General features: G+C 38.5%; 2 protein-coding genes across 3 annotated transcripts; one reads left to right on the forward strand and one right to left on the reverse strand.

The window, feature by feature from the left end:
• Positions 1-246: 246 nt before the first annotated feature.
• rag2 (recombination activating gene 2) lies at positions 247-2,862 on the reverse strand. The gene is made up of 2 exons (XM_084396837.1): positions 2,725-2,862; positions 247-2,000 (listed from the first exon to the last, which is right to left on the reverse strand). The coding sequence occupies exon 2, from the start codon at positions 1,984-1,986 to the stop codon at positions 394-396; it is 1,593 nt and encodes a 530-aa protein (XP_084252963.1). The 5' UTR covers positions 1,987-2,000; positions 2,725-2,862; the 3' UTR covers positions 247-393.
• Positions 2,275-16,634, forward strand: iftap (intraflagellar transport associated protein). 2 transcript variants are annotated; one of them, XM_084396838.1, is made up of 8 exons: positions 2,305-2,341; positions 6,272-6,550; positions 8,924-9,066; positions 9,158-9,324; positions 10,770-10,844; positions 11,848-11,902; positions 15,915-16,054; positions 16,183-16,634. In XM_084396838.1, exons 2-8 carry the CDS (start codon positions 6,435-6,437, stop codon positions 16,282-16,284), a joined length of 798 nt encoding a protein of 265 aa, XP_084252964.1. In that variant the 5' UTR covers positions 2,305-2,341; positions 6,272-6,434; the 3' UTR covers positions 16,285-16,634. The 2 variants fall into 2 exon arrangements, with proteins under 2 accessions (XP_084252965.1, XP_084252964.1); XM_084396839.1 differs by lacking the exon at positions 6,272-6,550 and having other exon boundaries at positions 2,275-2,341.
• Positions 16,635-18,670: the final 2,036 nt, after the last annotated feature.

The raw sequence follows: 18,670 nt of genomic DNA on the forward strand, positions 1-18,670 counted from the left end.
TTGACTTATCTAATGTGTCTGCATAATATGTGCGTATATTATAATTATAAGCATAACATGAGGTTAAAATGTAATCTCTGTGTAATTATCTTTATTAAAACAGAAAATCATACTCTACAATCTTGTCCACACATTTTAAAAAAGCAACAAATCATCAGCTTAGTAATAATAAACAAGACTTGTAAAAAAAATGCATTTAATACTGCCATAAGCATTTTCATTGATTTAACCATTCATTTCTGTTGTTTTTATCAGTATGAAAAAATAAACTTCTCCAATTTTTGTTAATATAAAAATCACTTAATATTCTTAAAATGAACAACAAAATAAACGTCAACAACAATGTAAAATGATATTATATCATGATATATAACAGAACAGAACATCAACAATTCAGTCAAAAAGTCTTCGCAGAAAGCTCTTCTTAGCTGGGGTCATTTTCAGTGAGACTGGAGCCTTGCGATGGGTCATCTTCATTGGGACTCTCTTCAATGGTAATATCTGGCGTGGTGGAGTCATCTCCTGCTTGGGCAGGCCTCCGTGATCCAAGCAGAAATACTTGCTATTGCCTTGAGAGAGGCGAAGCAAAAGGCTTTCAGGGAGCTCCATGCACTGGGCATGGACCCAATGTCCACCTTCACCCCTGGAGCAGTAGATCATGGCAGGTCGGGTGAGCTCAGTAGAGTAGTAGGGCTCCCAGGTGTTGGGGTCCACCTGACAGGAGAGGCAGCACTTGATCCAATAGCCTGTCTGGGATTCATCCTCCTCATCTTCCTCATTGTAAGTGTCGCCCTCTCCATCGCTGCTATACTCCAGCTCATGAGGCTCTCGGCCAAAGTAGAGCTCCTCAGAGTCTTCCAAAGGTGCAGAGTCCTCAAGGTCAGTGGACTCCTGGCTGCATCCCTGAGTTGATGCTTCTCCATCTGGTTCCTTCTGGAAGTTTACCTGGTAGAAATGGTAGGCATCTGGTGGGGTTGGGTTTCCTTCAGATGGGACTGCAAACAAGGCACTTCCTTTGCCCAGGCTGCCACCAAACCAAGTACGGCTGTGGCTTATTTCGCTGGTCCACTGCGGAGGTTCGCGTGGCTCCATGTGGACTCCGACATCATCCAGGCCAATGTAGGTGCACTCCATGCGCTTTTGAATCTCAGACTGGTACCCGCCGATAATAATGTACTCATGATAACCAACGGGAGAGGTTATGGCACTGGTGATGGAGAGACCTTCTTGAAGAACGTTACAGGTGATGACAGGGCTTCCTAGGAGAAGCTCCACACGTAGGCGGATCAAACGAGGTGGTCGGCAATCGGAGCTGAGGATGTGACCGCCCAGGAAGTAGACACAGTCCTCTCTCGCTAGAGCTACGTGAAATGACTGGCCATCCGTGAGCTCGGGGAGGGTGTGGGCTGAACTGCAACCAAACTCTAGGTCAATAAGAAAGACTTGAGGTGGACAGTCCACCACACTGTTCCAGTTCTCCGTGGTCCTTTCGGTGGGGGGCATATAGGACCTGCCGCCAAACAGAACGCAGGCGGTCTTCCCTCGGCTATGGATCACGTTGAGGGTGTGGCCGTATCGAGCGCTAGGGACGTCTCCAACCAGCTCTTTTTCTTGACATTGCAATGTGACTTTACGATTACATCCTCTGCTGTCTACACTCAGCATGTAGAGACTTGAAGACAGTTCATTGTTGGGAGTTCGACCACCATGAATGAGGTAACATTCAGGGCTGCCATCACGAGGCTCAAAATGAGCTACTGCAGGACATCGGAGGGGAGGGAGATAACAGGAGTTGTTTGAAAATGAAATGGCTCGCAGCTTAAGTTCTCCGTTTTTTATGCGAACACCAAATACACCAGTTGGACATGAGCGTTTCGGCCAGCCCTTTTGACCAAAGAGGTAAACATCACCCTCCAGCTCTAGTAAGGAGAAGCCTGGTTGCACAAGGCCAGCACAGTTCACAGCAGTTATAGGCTCTAAGGACATCTTTTTGCAGTGAGCTGTGTGAAATATAATAAAAAAAACAACAACATTATTTTTAATGATAAATAAAATATTACATAATAAAATTCAGGTAAATTGCATGATCGTAAGGATGAATTCTGAATAGCATACTCCTCCTATTAGTAAGTATTTTTTTTAAATCAAAGTATGAAAAAAATGCGGAACCATATAACCCTTTCCCTGTTTCCATAATAACACAGAAACATTCCCACAGGAAACAAGTTGTAGTTTTCTTTATTGCCGTTTTTCTTAGATGATCGCGTTAAGCTTGCAATAAAACGACTACATTACCCAGCATCCAATGCGAAACTGGGGGTTCTCGTTCTACATTTAAACGGTACGTCTGAGATATTTTATAAGCTTTCCTCTCTCCTTTTCTCTTACTGTCTTCTAACAGCTAGCAGCGTTTTTCCTTTTTACACGTTTTAGATTCGTTTTAATGTCTTTAGGTAATCAAATTAGAGATTTTTTATTTATTAAACAAGTTACGTTAAGCAAGCGCTGGCTGTCAACACTAGTGATACACTACAACAAGTTGAAAATAACAATCTTTTAAATCACGACATACTTTAATAATTATATTATAAAAACACGTCATTAACTTACGTGCTTATTTTAATTCTACTCTATGGCACCAGAATAGCCAACCACAGTCCAAATATTCCATATCTAGAATATAGTCTTAACAAGATTCATCCTAATAATATGTATTTTTCTTACCTCCTGGTCAATGCACTCCGAAATCTGGGAGCTGTTTGGTGCTGCTAACTTTTATTTGAGATATTAAAGCAAATGGTTTAGTGACAGTGGCAGAGGTTCAGTGTTTGTGAAGGTTGACTGGCTCATCTTGAGGTTAACTGCCTGTAACTGCTGCCAACAACAGGTGTTTGAACACAACTCGCACAAGTTTGAATGAAAACAAGTATAAAACTCAGTTTATTATTGGCTTGTGTATAAATATGGACTTTATGTTTGTGTTTTACAGTTCAGCTGATGATTCATTCACTTGTCAGTTTGCAAATCAGCTGAGTTGCTGTTTTTTTCATACATTATGGATCTCCCAGATGTAACTTTCATCTTCCAAAATATACACTTACCATGGTGACACTAGTAGCGTGATTGGCACTTGTTATAATAATAATAATAATAATAATTTATATACATTTTGCTCCCTTATAACTCACATATATTTAACAATAAATCAAACATTGTTAAGTTATAACTCACTCACTCAAATAACTCAATTAAACATCAAATACTGGTAAAACTTTACAATACACATGAACTAAAAAGCATTCATTCGTGCTTAACTAATGCACAGATGATTACGTCTTAATGTATGACTCATGAAGAACTAAACCATTTATTAATGATTACTGCATCAGCAATTAATAACAATTCTATATGATTAATAGATTAAGTAATATATGAATTGTTATTAATTAAATGTGTCATAATATGTTAATTCCTTAAAGGGATACTCCACTTTTTGGCTCATTTTACAACTCCCCCAGAGTTAAACAGTTGAGTTTCACCGTTTTCGAATCCATTCAGCTGAACTCCGGGTCTGGCGGTACCACTTTTAGCATAGCTTAGCATAGATCATTGAATCGGACAAGACCATTAGCATCTCTCTCAAAAAAATGACCAAAGAGTTTCGATATTTTTCCTATTTAAAACTTGACTCTTCTGTAGTTACATCGTGTACTAAGACCGACAGAAAATGTAAAGTTGCGTTTTTCTAGGCTGATATGGCTAGGAACTATACTCTCATTCCTGCGTAATAATCAAGAAACTTTGCTGCCGTACCATGAGTGCAGCAGGCGTAATGATATGACGCAGCGCCTGAAAATAGTCCCCAGCTCTGTAACTTCCAACGTGACCGGGACTAAGTTTGTCTAACCTATTAGACCTATTTTCAGGCGCTGCGTCATATCATTACGCCTGCTGCACTCAAATATCGAAACTCTTTGGTCATTTTTTTGAGAGAGATGCTAATGGTCCTGTCCGATTCAATGATCTATGCTAAGCTATGCTAAAAGTGGTACCGCCAGACCCGGAGATCGGCTGAATGGATTCGAAAACGGTAAAACTCAACTGTTTAACTCTAGGGGAGTTGTAAAATGAGCCAATTTCCAAAAAAAGTGGAGTATCCCTTTAATAACGTATAGTATTAACTAATAGCGTAAAATTAATGTGTTAATTACCGGATTGGATCGAAGCCATGTATTTCAACTTTCAGTCATCTGCATTAATTAATCATTAGCTAATGATTTGCAAAGGTATTATAATGTTATGACTTTACTTGTTGTGGCACATAAACTAATTAGGTAATATGTCATTTTGGTTTTGACATCCACACTAAGCCATGGATTTTGATTTCCAGCCGTCTACAACCGGGATTCCACTGTGCCAGATGAACTGCCCCATCCAGTACCTTGTTGTTCATGGTGCAGGAATATGTCAGGTTAATCTTGAGGTCTAGGATTTAAAGGCAGAACACTGAGAACATGCGGCCAGGCACTGCTATTTCATAACACTGTGTCTAGATTGGACAAAGACAATAGAACCCATTATAATAAATTATACTACACTGGATGTGGTGCGACGCCACACAACACAGCAAAACCCCCACAGTAAACTGATGCCACGTTCTATTTCTTACGTCCAGTGTAGACAGCTGTATTGTGGCATGACGCGATAATGGTCACGTCCAGTTTAATCACGGTGTAACAGCGGTCAGTAATTCAGATTCTGGTGTGCTGATATTTGTGTGCTGCCCAACTTACCCATCCTTCAAACACATTCTGTGACAATACATTCACTATGCAACTGCCCTACAGACCTTTAGAGGGGATGTCTAAACCCATAACCATAATGGTATATAACTTAACAATTAGTTAATAGTCATGTGCCAAATTTGCAAATCATTAGCTAATGATCAATTAAAGCAGACAAATGAAAGTTGAAATACATAGCTTTGACCAATTGTGGTAATTAACACATTCATTTACACTATTAGTTAAAGGTAGAGTAGGCAATTGCAGAGAGGCTAGCAATAGCAAGTTAGCTTTGAAAGCATGAGATCCCACCCTCCCTTCAGAGCGTCTCCAAAGTCACGCATCCTTCAAAACACATGAACGCACAGTAGTTCGTGCGAAGCGTCACAAGAGACGGCGTTAAATTACCTCATGTCTCAAAGCACATAACATTACAAAAATAGTGAACATAAACAACTAACAGAGCTTTTACTTGCACAACCTGACTGCTACAGATTCATTTCCCCGTTGATAGTGTTCACATGGAAACGCATAAATCTGAGTTTGAGGACGTCATCAACTCAGGGTAGAACGTAATTACGGTTTGGACATGGTGAGAACACTGCATAAGCTTGTTGTTTTGGTTCAGGACCGAATGCACTGATTGGATGAAGTGCATCCACAGAAGATATATGTATGTTTTAATATTTAGAACACTTCTGTTATTGATTGCTACAGGATGTGAAGAGAGTTTAAACCAGTATAACAAAAAGTGTTTACCTTTAATACTATGTTAAGGGGTCCTTGTCCTGATAACCATTGAAGACCCCTGTGTTAAGGAATTATTACATGATGACGCATTTAGTCAATAGCAATTCATATATTACTTAATCTATCAATCATATAGACTCTTTATTAGTTGCTGATGCAGTAATCATTAATGAGTGGTTTAGTTCATCATGAGTCATACTTAACATGTCATTATCTGTGCATTAGTTAAGCATGAATTAATGCATATTAGAGCACTCGAATTGAAAAGTCTCAAAATATCTTTTATTGGCTGAGACTGTGTCACGTTGCACGTTGCCATCGCACAGATTTCGGGTTCTTTTATGACCTGCATTCGACACCAAAATCACACTCTTCATAATCGCATCTGTGACAGTGTAGCCCGTCTCTATGTAATGTGCTGTTAAAATGGTCTCCTCTGTGTATCTGAGTGGTCTGTGTGCAATCAGGTTCAGTGAGGAGCAGAATGATTCACTCTCATTACACCAAATACAGAATGCGTGAGTCACACATCACATTTTGGCAGGAGGGGTAGCTCGGATTTGTAAAAATACTCCTTATTTCCCGCAGGCTTATATTTGCATTAACTGTTTCTGCTTGGCGGCTCTTTAAAGGAATGAAAGAAATTAGGCGACTGGTGTTGAAAGAAAGAGAGAGAGAGAGAGGAAGAAGAAGGGAACAGCTGTGCCGGTCTCATTAGCATAATGTTTTTGTTTCAGAGCCCTCGTGCAGTTGCGTGTTTGTTTTGGAGGCCGAGAAATGAGTGTGTGTGTGTGTGTGTGTGTGTGCGAGAGTGCAAAAACAAAGACCCCTAACCACGAGTGCCTGGAAGAACAGTGAAAAACACAAACAGCGGAGCACCTGTGTCTGAAGAGCAGGGCCATGAAGAGGAGGATGAGCGACTCCCCTGAGGCGCAACACACACAGAAAGAATTCCTCTGCTGTCTCCAAGCGCATAGGAGAGCTTTATTCTACCGCTCAAGTGCACTTACATGCCGGTATTCACACTTACAGATGCTGTAAAAAAAGAACCTGTTGAGTCCTGTAGTGGATTTGCATACGGCGCAGGCAAATAAATGCTGTTGTTTGCCAGCTCTGTCACAAAGGGACGGAAGGGAGACTGAAACGCAACACAACAAAACTACAATGCTTGCATTATAATGAACGGAGATATCACTTTCAGACTACCTCATTGATTATAATATAGCATGTAGTTTCTTGTGTTTGGTGGCCGATTCATTTTAAAGAATCAATTTGTTCAAATCATTAAAAGCAGGGTAGGTGATTTGTTCCAGAAACATTGTTTGTTATGCTGGTTGAAAGTCTCTTCACATCCTGATAGCAATCACTAAGTAAAGTGGTCTAAATGTATTTATATGTTTATATATATATATATATATATATATATATATTGTCTGCGGAAGGCGTTTGACCACAAAATGTTCGTCCAATCATTGAATTTGATATCAGACATCCAACCCTGCAAAAACGTTTTTTTTTACGTTTTTCATCTAATATTTATATTTCAGCTTTATTTCAATAAACAACATAAACAATTTAGTTATGAACAACATTGGTATACTGTATTATTCTTTAAAAACAGTATGCATGCAAGGATACACATTTTAACCTTTTTTAGGTGGATATAAAATTAAAGGTGCTGTATGTAGGATCCAGCGGCCTCTAGCGGTGATGTTTCAGATTGCAACAACAGCGCTCGTGCTCGTGAAAAGCAATAAAGTTACAACTGTAGTCTTTCACATCAGATAACGTTAGCAAATGGTCGGCGTTAGCTGGCGAACTAATGATGTCTAACTTGAGCCAACTAAAGCACAAAATCACAATATATTTTACATGCTTTGAAGTATTGTTAGCTTACCTGTCCAAAAGGATGAAAGCCAACTCAGGGTCTGTTTTTATACCTAAAACAAAGCGGAGGTCTCTCCATAATTCAAACGCTCTGCCAATGTTGATCCGTGTTTTCGTCCTGAGTCGATCCGATTGACGTTTGGCCTGACGAGCTTCAGCAGATAAAAAATGTTTTTGTTTTTTATTTTTTTGGGAGTTTGTGTTGGAGTCTGTGTTGTGCTGGAGGCAGGTCGTTTTTTGGTGTTATCAGACTCCATGTCGTTAGCTGCAGTGCCGTCGCAATAGACTGTATATATAAAACGGAGAGGCTCGGGAGCGCGCATGCACGTCACATCCGGTGGATTTCGCACAAAATCCGACCCGGAGACTTCACATAAAAATAGGAATACTGGCCTTCAGAGGTAATAGCAAAACGCGAAAAGTGGATCATTGTAATGTGTGATTACAACCCCTTCACAGACGGGCAATAAAAAAAGGATTCATTTTATAAAAAAAGTTACATACAGCACCTTTAAGCTGATATGACTGAAACGGAAGGTCTAATTAAATGCATTACAGGACTTCGCAAACTTCCTATACTGCACTTTTTAGCAAATCTGGGTATTCCATACGTGTAGTACTAACAGTCTATGGGCCAGATTTACTAAACAGGGCAAATTAGCGTGAGAGCACAATTCCAAAACCGTGCCGATGGGAGTGGAACGTTCTGATAAAATAAAAGAACACAGATGCTGTCAGATCAGTTCCATAATAACCAACGCAATCTACCAGTTAGCGTCTGGTTTAAGACGTGCTTTTTTTGGCTAGTGAATAATGGCGCAAACACCAGTAAATTGACGAGCGCAAACTTTAGCCGCAAAAATAACTGTGCCCACTGCTGTCTTTAGTAAATCCTAACAGTAGTTTTATAACGCCAAAAGAGGATTTGCGCTGGCACAAGCTGTATTCCAAAAGAGAAGCAAGAGGTGGACCAGCAATGCAGCTGACGCCTGAAGCCCTGCAAGGACTTGCGCTGTATTATTGATAGAGGAGAGTAATTAGACTCTAGTGTAGCACCTGTTTCTGTCCCTGCTAATGTTGTGCCACCTGAAGAAGGCTCTCCCTGGGGCGTGTTCGTGATGAATGACACGGCGACAGCTCGTAGTTTCTGACGATTATCACGCCATTCTTCATTATATTTTAATGTCACGGCAATCACTGCCCGCCCCCCTCCCCAGCCGTCATTGATTGTAATTAAGCTGAACTTCTAAAATGATAATTTTATTCCAATCAGGGCTAATGCAGCTATAATGCATATCGCTATGATAAGTGACCTGTAAAAAAGTGCAGCCTAGCAGAATCCCTTCATCATTCTTTTTCTCAGGTTTTTATACCAATACTTCCTTTTCATTTGGCTTGGTTCAGGCTCTCTGGTTTTCTTCGAGGTTTGCATGGTGTAAACAAATATCTCTTTTAATATCTCTTTCTCTGTTTCTTTCTGTGCCTCTTCTCAATGTGGATAGGTCTGACAGGATGCCAGGTTTAGTTAATGGCTCAGTTGTGGACAACCATGACCAAGCCATGACTGAAGCTCTGGAGCAGTTCTGCAACTCCCCGGAGCAAACGTATGAGCAGTTCCTGTCCACCTTCACGAACCTGACCCCAGGTGAGCATACTGAACGCCACATACATCTTCTTTCCTCGGATACGTCCGTAAATCCTTCGCCTGTGGTCTTCACTGTCGTTTCCCATTGCAGAGAACGTGAGGGATACGCGTTTGACTGCTCCTAGAGGACACGGAGACAGAGAGATGGACAGCAGCCGAGAGCGACAAAGAGAGGATGGAGTGACAGAGATGGAGGAGAGCGTATACCGAAGGATGGGACAGGCGAATCGCTGCTCACCGACTGCTGATCAGGAAGAGGTCACAGCCTTATAGATTCAAACCGCTCGAACCGTCAGCCTTTCCTGGGAGAGGTTCAGGCAGACCTCTCCTTCTCTTCAGTCAAAGTTTTAAAAATAATTAAGTCTTCTGCTTTAACACACACACACACACACACACTCACACTCACATACAGGTCCTTCACTGTGTCCAGCACTGTTTCTGAACTCCCTAAAACACCTCGATTGTAGTCTTGAGTTTTCTTCTGGGAACGAACGCGTCACAATATTCTTCATTAAAAATTTCCAGCCTAAGGCATACTCAAAAAAAGGCCTAGTTGAGTTGCGCTAGTAGTGTGTGTTGAAACTCGGGGCGTGACTTTTCAGAAACACGCTCTACAAGTGGTTGACCAATCACTGAACACTGGTCCAGTCGGCCAATCAGAGCACATTACACTTTTTGGAAGGAGGGGTTTCATAGAGACTGAACAGGGTACCAGTCACATTTTCCTTAGAATGCAACCACATATCAGCACTTTAAAATTCATTCAGTGACAGTATAGCAACGCTCTGGCAACCATGCAAAACAACCTATGAGCGCCAGTCACATTTTTATCAAAATGCAATGGCCTAACAATGACACATCAACAGGATAAATTTCACAATCTATTAGCAATCAAACAGAATCTATTAGCAATCATATAGCAACGCTGGAAACCATGCATAACAATTTAGAGTTATGATGATTTTTCTATGCTTAAGCACCACTCATATTTTTACAGCCTAGCAAGAACATAGCAACCACATAGAAATGGTTAAATCCAATCAGAACCTCTTAGCAATAGCAATGCTCTGGCCACCATGCATGACAACCTTGCGTTATGGTGGTGATTTTTGTACTGGTAAGCACGCTATAATTTTTCTTCTGAATGCAATTACCTAGCAACAACATATTAACATGTTTAATTTCACTCAGAAATTATTATAGCAATTATAGCTTAAAACCTCTTAGCAACCAAGTTAGCATTGTAGCTGTGGGCAAGCCATTGGCCATTTTTCTTTATTTTCCCTCTTTTTGGTGTATTTCTTCCTCAAGGCTTTTGGAATTCTCCTCTCAGTGTATTGAATGGCTTCATTGCAATGTGTGTTTTGCTTATCGGTATGTGTGTGTGTGTGTGTGTGTGTGTGTGAGAACGGTGCTTAAGACTCCCGCCTGGCTTGCGTATTGATCTCAGTGGGGCTCTGGCGAGCCACAGCACCAGTTACTGTCAATAACGCAAAGCACATCAGCCAACATCCCAGGCCAGTCAATGCTAAAAAAAGAAGCCTCTGCATTATTTAGCTCTCCGCCACAAGGAGAGAAAAAGAGCTGTATTGATTAGAATGTTGTTTTGATTGTAATCACACCAATTCTCATAGCTGCTGTCATTTCAGAGCATCATTAAAGGAAATGAGATAGTAAGTTTATGAGTTTGTGTGCTTGTATAGGTGCTGTTGGATGACGGCTGTGTTGGAGGAAGACTGGGCGGCCCATCAACCTCTGCTCCAGACAGACCTGTGAAGGTAAACGGTCAGGACATTCAAAACCAAAACCTAACAAGCTACTTACCGAGACAGTGTTTTAAGGTTGAAAGCAACATAATTCTGCCTTTGAAGAAAACGTATTTTGCATATATTCTAAGGCAGCATTGCATATATCTTCCACAGAGAATGCAACCTCAGAATTCAATATGATGTTTTTAGTGAACATTCATGCAAGATGCCTTTAAACAGGCTGTTATTTCACTCAGAACTATTTTACTTACTGTTTGTGTGTATATCAGCTCATTAGATTATGATAAGATAACACTTACATTAAATTATTGGAATAAAGTCAAAAGTTCAATCTAATAAAAAAATAACTATTTTACTTAATGTTTGTGTGTTACACATTTTAACCTTAGAGTATGCCAACACTAACTTTAAACTCAAGACTTCAGTCTGATAAAAAAAAAGACAACATTTGTGTGTTATGCATTTTTAAACTCAGAGTATGGTACGATAACGTTAAAGTGTTGGAAATAGTCAAGAATTCAATTGAGTAAAAAGGACTTTTACGTAATATCTTTCTGTGCTATGCATTTTTAAGATCATTAGCGTATGCTAAGCTAATGTTAACTCTTGTTGGAATCAAGTGAATCAATCATATTATTTATCTGTACTGTGCCTTTTTAAGATCATCAACGTATGCTAAGCTAACCTGTTAACACTGAACTGTTGTCATAGCTTAGCAACATGTTACTATCAAACTTTATTGGAAACAATTGTTAGCCAAAACAGTTTAATAAATCAGTTTAATAAAAATGGACTACTTTACCTAATAGGTGTGTGCTAGGCCTATATGTTTATGCTTATTAGAGTAATGTGATGTTAGCTTAGCAATATGTAAATGTCAAACTCTATTTAAGTTAGTTGTGTGAACTTTTCTGTGTGAAGAGCACCTGTTTGTGTGAAGCTAATAATCAATTCTAAAATAACTGTTTGTAAAAATGATTATTTAATTACTGTTTTTTTCTTTCCTTGGCAGTTTGATAATTATCTGGGAGATTCGGAGGACGAAGAGGAAAATGTTGACGCTACAGGTGTTTATTTCTCGAAAAAACATCATTTAAATACATGTCACTTTACACCGAGTCAGTTTAGGTTAGCTAGATTACACTGGCCTAGATGCACATGTGGAGTCTTTATTTACGTTTTTTACACAGTTCTTTTTTCTTATGTAAAGCACATCTGTGTGAATTCTTGCCATCTTTTTCATATTTCACAACAGCTTCAAATGGAATTGGATCCATCACAAATTCACATAATATTCACATAATATACATCGACATGTTGGCATCACCTGTATGGATGTATTTTAAGTGCGGCATTCTCGCATAAATATTCTTTTCATGTGCATATGTAAGGATTGCATGGTCTCACCTTACCTTTAATAGGGTTTAGTGGATATCATGTGCATGCTATGTTTTGTAATTAGAGCTGTCATACAGCTTGATTTAAATATATTACCATTTATTACACATATTCAATGCATGCAAATTCTAAACCGCTCCCTCATCATTAGAGCCGGGGGCAAGCGCTCGCTGTGCAGGCTTGTAATGAGTCGCTCTTTTCTTGAGTGCCAGAGAGGCTCATTTAAACTCCAATGACCAGTTTAATACAAAAATAAATAAAATTGTTGAATAAGATTAATACTTTCCAGCCATTTTATTGCTGCAAGTTTGCTAACTGAACTAAAATGGTATTAAAATGGTAAAATTGGTAACCAAAATAAAAATGGCAATTGGCAAAAAATGTATGATTGAAACTATAAAAGTGCACTACAGCTGAATGAAAACTAAATAGAATTACAGAGAAAATTATTTCAGTTTCACATTTTCATGATGAATTCAATGCCTTTTATGAGTAAATCATTTGAATCATTAATACACTGACTGAATCATTTTGTTTAATGCTGCTGATTTATTCAGGAACAAAACAAGTAACCTCTTTATGAGTAAATCATTGAATCATTCAGTCAACCAAATTGATTCGTTTAAAAATGCCATTTCATTCAGGAACAAAACAAGTAACCTCTTTATGAGTAAATCATTGAATCATTCAGTCAACCAAATAGATTCGTTCAAAAATGCCATTTCATTCAGGAACAAAACAAGTAACCTCTTTATGAGTGAATCATTGAATCATTCAGTCAACCACATTGATTTGTTCAAAAATGCTGTTTCATTCAGGAACAAAACAAGTGACATCTTTATGAGAGAATCATTGAATCATTCACTCAAACAAATGGATTCCGTCAAAAACACTCATTCATTTAGGAATAAAAGATAACTATAGTGTGTTGGGTTACACTTTATTTGAAGGTGTCTTGTTACAGGGTAATTATGCATTTAAATACTGAGTAATATTAATTAATTACATGTACTTACTATATGTTAGGGTTTGGTTTAGGGTTAGTTGCATCTAATTATGCGTAATTTATAGTTATTGCGTTTCTGTTTCTGTGTGTTGCTTAGAAATGCGCAACGAGAACAATTTGTGGCGTTACAAGGGATGAAACGTGAATCTATATAATGCATATAAAAACTAAAAATAGTAACAAAATAAAAAACTATTTATTCCCCATTAAAAGTAACTTAACCCAACTGCAAAATGAAAGAAAATAGGAAATTTTTCAAAACTATAATAACCTTGATGTGAACTCTTGAAACGTACCGTACAGGTAAACAGTAATAACGGTCTTTACTTCAGGGTTCAGTAACACGTCGGCCATCCAGATGAATCTTAAAATGGGTTGAGGGGAAGGCGGCTCTGGTCAGAGCGGATCAAAGCTCAAAAAGAGCTACAGGGTACCTACGGTTTTAATGAAACACGCCTCCGCATGCTGGTCAGGGAGGTTCACGACATGGCATCACAGCAACAGCCTTCAGATTCATTAGCTGCGTGAAGCTTCTTTCTGTGTTTCCTTAGTGAGCTGGTTAATGGTCTTGTTTTTGAGACCACCTTGTTCTGAAAGCCGTGGGTGAGTGGGGTTTCTTTAGAGGTGTGCAGTCCACAAACACACACACACACACGGTGTTGTTTACACTCAAACAAACATGCAGAAATGCATGCTACACCCCAGACGCCTGGTCCTCACCCAGCAGCTGAAACTATGACTTTCACTGTGCCGGTAATTAGCTGTTTAATTAACATCAGCATCAATTGAGCTCTTGCCAGGCCTTATGTCTTTCTCACTCACACATAAGCTACTGCACAAATCCAGAGATGCAGGACATGAAAACTGATTGTTAGCACATTAATCCTTCCTTTTTAACATAAAGTGTAAGTTCAATCAAAATGTACTCATCCTGATGTTGTTCCAGACTCTTAAAGCTACACTGTGTAGGATTTTCTCCCATCTAGCGGTGAAATTGTTTATGACTACCAACTGAATATTACTTATCTAGCCCCTCCCATTCCGAGGGCGTTTTAACTCCTACGGTGGCCGTATTATTTCAAATCTGCCGGCAGTCGCGAGTAATCTCCCCCTCGTATTCGTCACTGTGCCACTGAGTGTAAAAACGCAAAAGGCGAAGCTTGAATTTCCAGGTATGTCCCTCTTTGGCTAATGTATTTTCAAGATGGAGGCGCAACATGGCTGCCGCCATTCGAGCGACTCTCTCGTATGTATTCTAAATGGCAGATTCTACGCTTACGAGTTGGTAGAAGTAATTACACGTTAATGAGCACATATCATTTCAAAAGACCAAAGTGTTTTTTGCTAAGAATAAACTTTAAAAAATTACACAGTGTAACACTTTAACACTTTATTTTTTTCGTTAGAACGTAATTTTTTTTTGCTGAATGCCTTTTCCAGAAGGCTCTAAAAGGGACAAAAAAGCTCAATAAAAAACTAAAAACTCAAGCACAAATCTAATTTGTGTTTGCGTTCAAATCATCACATGCAAACTCTTATGAATCAGTCACAAGATGAGTTTAATCAGTTATGTTTGACGTCAGTTTAGTCACATCTGTTGCTACATGTTTGAAGATTTTACAAAACTCTTAGAGACATTTGCTGAGAAAAACAGACACAATTATTTGTGCACAAGAAAACTTTTAAACTGCCCGTGACAACTTTTTAAACAATTTTCTCTACACATGCATGAAAACTTCATGAAAACGTTTTTTGTGTGCATGTAAAATTTTACATTTGCAAAAGAAACTTCACTGTTTGTGAATTTTTTTTCAAAACTTAAATTCTTTTGTAAATTTTTAAATAAAAAATTCTTCCCCTATGAGACTTTTTTTCTAAATTTAAATTTCAGACTTTCATGTGCGCACAAGATACCTCTGACATGAAAGTTATTTGCTACTTTTAAATTTGCACAAGAAACTTTGATGTATGCAAAAAACATTTTTACGACATTTAATTTATTTGCCTAAAATCTCGTCTACATAAAAAATCTTCCCTGAGACTTTTTTTAAATTAAAATTTCAGACTTTCTTGTGCACATGAGATACCTCAAACATGAACGTTTTTCTGCGTATTTTTAAAATGTTTTTCTACTTTTGCAATCTTATGATTTTTTTTTTTTTTTTTTTTTTTGAATATCATTTTTTTTTTTTCAAAATGTCATGTACGCACAATAAACCATTAACGTGAAAGTTTCTTGTATCTACACCAAAAGTCTATTTTATGTTTTATGTTTTTGTGCAAATTTCACTTTGCATAAAAGGGAGGGGATGATATTTAGCAAATAATGACTGGAATTTTCTTTTTTCTCTCAAAAATGTACTGAATTGCTTTAGAAGACTCATAATATCATACATAGAGTAAGTCGTATTGTTTTTCTTTATTGGAGCTTGACAATATCAGTCACAATCCACTTTCATTATATGGTAATCGCCGGCGGCACAAACATTCTTCAAAATATCTTCTTCTGTGTTCCACGGGAAGAAAGAATGAAAGAATTTCGAACAACATGAGAGTGAGTAAATAATGACAGAAGTTTCTCTGTAAAAGAAGAAACTGATTGTAAATGACTGCTGATGGACGGCTTTGCGTAAAAGAAACTGATTATTCATGCGCGTCTTGTTGTGTGTTGTCAGGTACATGTGCACTGCCAGGTGAGATTGAAGAAGATCTGATAGCTGTCTCCTCTTCATCGCTCTGTCACCACACACTGCTGGAGATCTCCTCGACTTTCACAGACCAGATGACACACACTCCCAGTGCCGCTGAGAATCAGGTACACACTCAAACTCACTGAGAGCAGTCAAGCTCAGGCAGTAACTCAGAGACTGAGATGCACTTTTCTGTTGCATTTCACAGAGACTCTGTAGAATCCTGAATTAACCTGTAAAATGTTTATTCCAGGATGAAAGTGAGGAGGTTGTTCCTTTCCATCTGGATGAGGACTTTGATTACGACAACGTTGTGCTGTCTCACAAATACGTGATCCAGGAACAGAACGGCTGACTGTCTTGAGCTGTAAATGCTTCTAACATCTCTCATTTTGCAGAGTAAAGTCCTCGTTGAGGCGATCAGAAATGTTTTCATTTCGCCAAAGAACGATGGATCAGCTGTTTTCAGAAACTGTACTATTCAGTAAACTAATGTTAGTTTGAATTATATCAGCTGCAATGTCCAGCTAGAACCTGAAACGACCCATTTTTCTTCCATAAAGTGACTTGCTTCTGAGTGAAGACAAAATTGCTTTGATGAATCCTTCATAAAAAGACCAGGATTATGTTTTTAAAAAGTAAATAGTCAATTTAATGTGTATTTTCACTTTAAAAGCACTTTGCATAAACAAACCATATGATGTGTATTCGTTTTGTAGTCATTATTGTTATTATTTTACAACTAGCTAAGCTCAGACGAAGGCAGGCAGAAGAAAACGACGACGAGGAAGGCAGAAGGCTCCAATACAAAGTGTTTACTTACAAATATAACTCAAGCAATACACATAGGCAGGATACACACAGGTAACAGACAAAGACTGACTGAACAGAGGGAACTAAATACAGATACTGATGAACAAACCAGGTGACACAGATGAAAGTGATTGACAAGACACAGGTGATGATGATGAACTTATGATGGTAGACATGGCAACGGATAAGTGGCGGGAAAACAAAAGACGTGACTAATAAGACTAAGCAGGAACACAACTGTTACACTCAACAGCTCAAATAGGTGACCTGTGGTGTAACTCTTTTTCTGATGTACTTGGAAAAGTAATTAATTGCTCACTTTGTCTAACTGTGTTTTATTCACTTGAACAAAACGCTTAGGGACTTTCTTTCTGTTCTCCGTACAAACCTCATAACGTGAATAAAAGCCCACAACATGTCTATGAAAAGAATATGTCCCTTTTTTTTCTTGACTTTTTTAGACATTTCAGAGAATGTCCGTACGTACCGTAAAAGAATTGTCTTGCTGTTTCCCAGCATGTTTCCTCTCATTTTCACCACCCCTTCATTTCCCCTACTTTCAAAAGCTCCTTTTCTTTGTGACCCAATGTTTCTGGAGAAACAAAAAAATAGTACTCTTCAACACTTAACTGTTGTTTACCTGTACTAAAACATCAAGGGAGACATTTTCTTTTTCCCAAACCTGAACTCCCTACAGAGGGAGCGTTTTTAAGCTTTTAAATGACATAAAAATGATATATGTATGTATACAGCAGGAAATATCACAATTTAGGTGTGTGTGTGTGAGAAGATGAGAACTAAGTAAACATTTAATTACTGTAATAGTAATTTCTCACTAGAAATTACTTAAAAAAGTGGAAAATGTTGGTCAAAATGTACATTTATGCACAAACTGACCACCAACCGCAACTTTCAGATGCCATCTTTGTTTTTTAGCTCAACTGTCACAGGATGGGAAGCACATGATTGTGGGATATCAAAGGCAGCAAAGGATACATCTATGCTGCCTTCAAAAATCGGTCAGTTGAAGGTATCTCAGGAGACAGGAAGTGAAACTAACATCGGATTCGAATGTGCCACGATGCCTTTCTACCTTGCATCCATCCTTTTAAGCTCTCGGACGCATGGGAGAAAATGTGTAGTATGGAGGAATATGTCCTGCCTTCTAAATAAAAGAGCCAATATGGAAATATGAAATGTTATCATAAGCTTGGAGGATTTGATGTTTCTCCATTCAAAGAGAGGAGCTGCACTTGCATGACTGAAATAGCTGACTTTGATCAAACTTCACTGAAATCAGTCAAGTCTGTTGTCCAAAACACTATTTGTGAGTTGCTGCCTATGTAGAGCGTTGCACATCATTCACTTATGAGGTTCTGTTACTGTTAAGATATCACTTCAGAAGGCAGCTGTTTATGCAGTTAGTAGACTTAGGTTTTCAAACAGAGCTAAAGTGTTCATATTTAAAGTGTCCTCTGTCTCTTCAGCCATGCATTTGTAATGTCTGCTTCTGTCATGGTAAGTAATTGGTGGACATCAAGACCTTTTCAGAGCACTGCAAAGAGCTTAACTGATTTTAAACGTTAACATGATTGTTAAAATATACATCCTCATATAGTTCCAAACCTACAAGATGCTATTTGTTTCTGTGAAACACCCTAAAAGTTGTCCATATGACTTATGACGCTATATTCCAAGTGCTCTGAAGTCATTGCGTGATTTATTTGCTATTATTCGCTCTCAGAGCAATTCATCCATGACACTCTCAATTCAAATATGTTGCAGGTTTGACATAATGATGTTTTTGGTCACAAAACAAGTGAGAATCAATTACATTCGATGTTACAATTAGCAGCCCAGGTGCCATATTTGTTGTCTTAAAGGGATAGTTCACCCAAAAATTAAAGTTCTGACAGTAATTACTCTAA

This window comes from Rutilus rutilus (genome assembly GCF_951802725.1).
Source record: "Rutilus rutilus genome assembly, chromosome: 23".
Classification (NCBI taxonomy): domain Eukaryota; kingdom Metazoa; phylum Chordata; class Actinopteri; order Cypriniformes; family Leuciscidae; genus Rutilus; species Rutilus rutilus.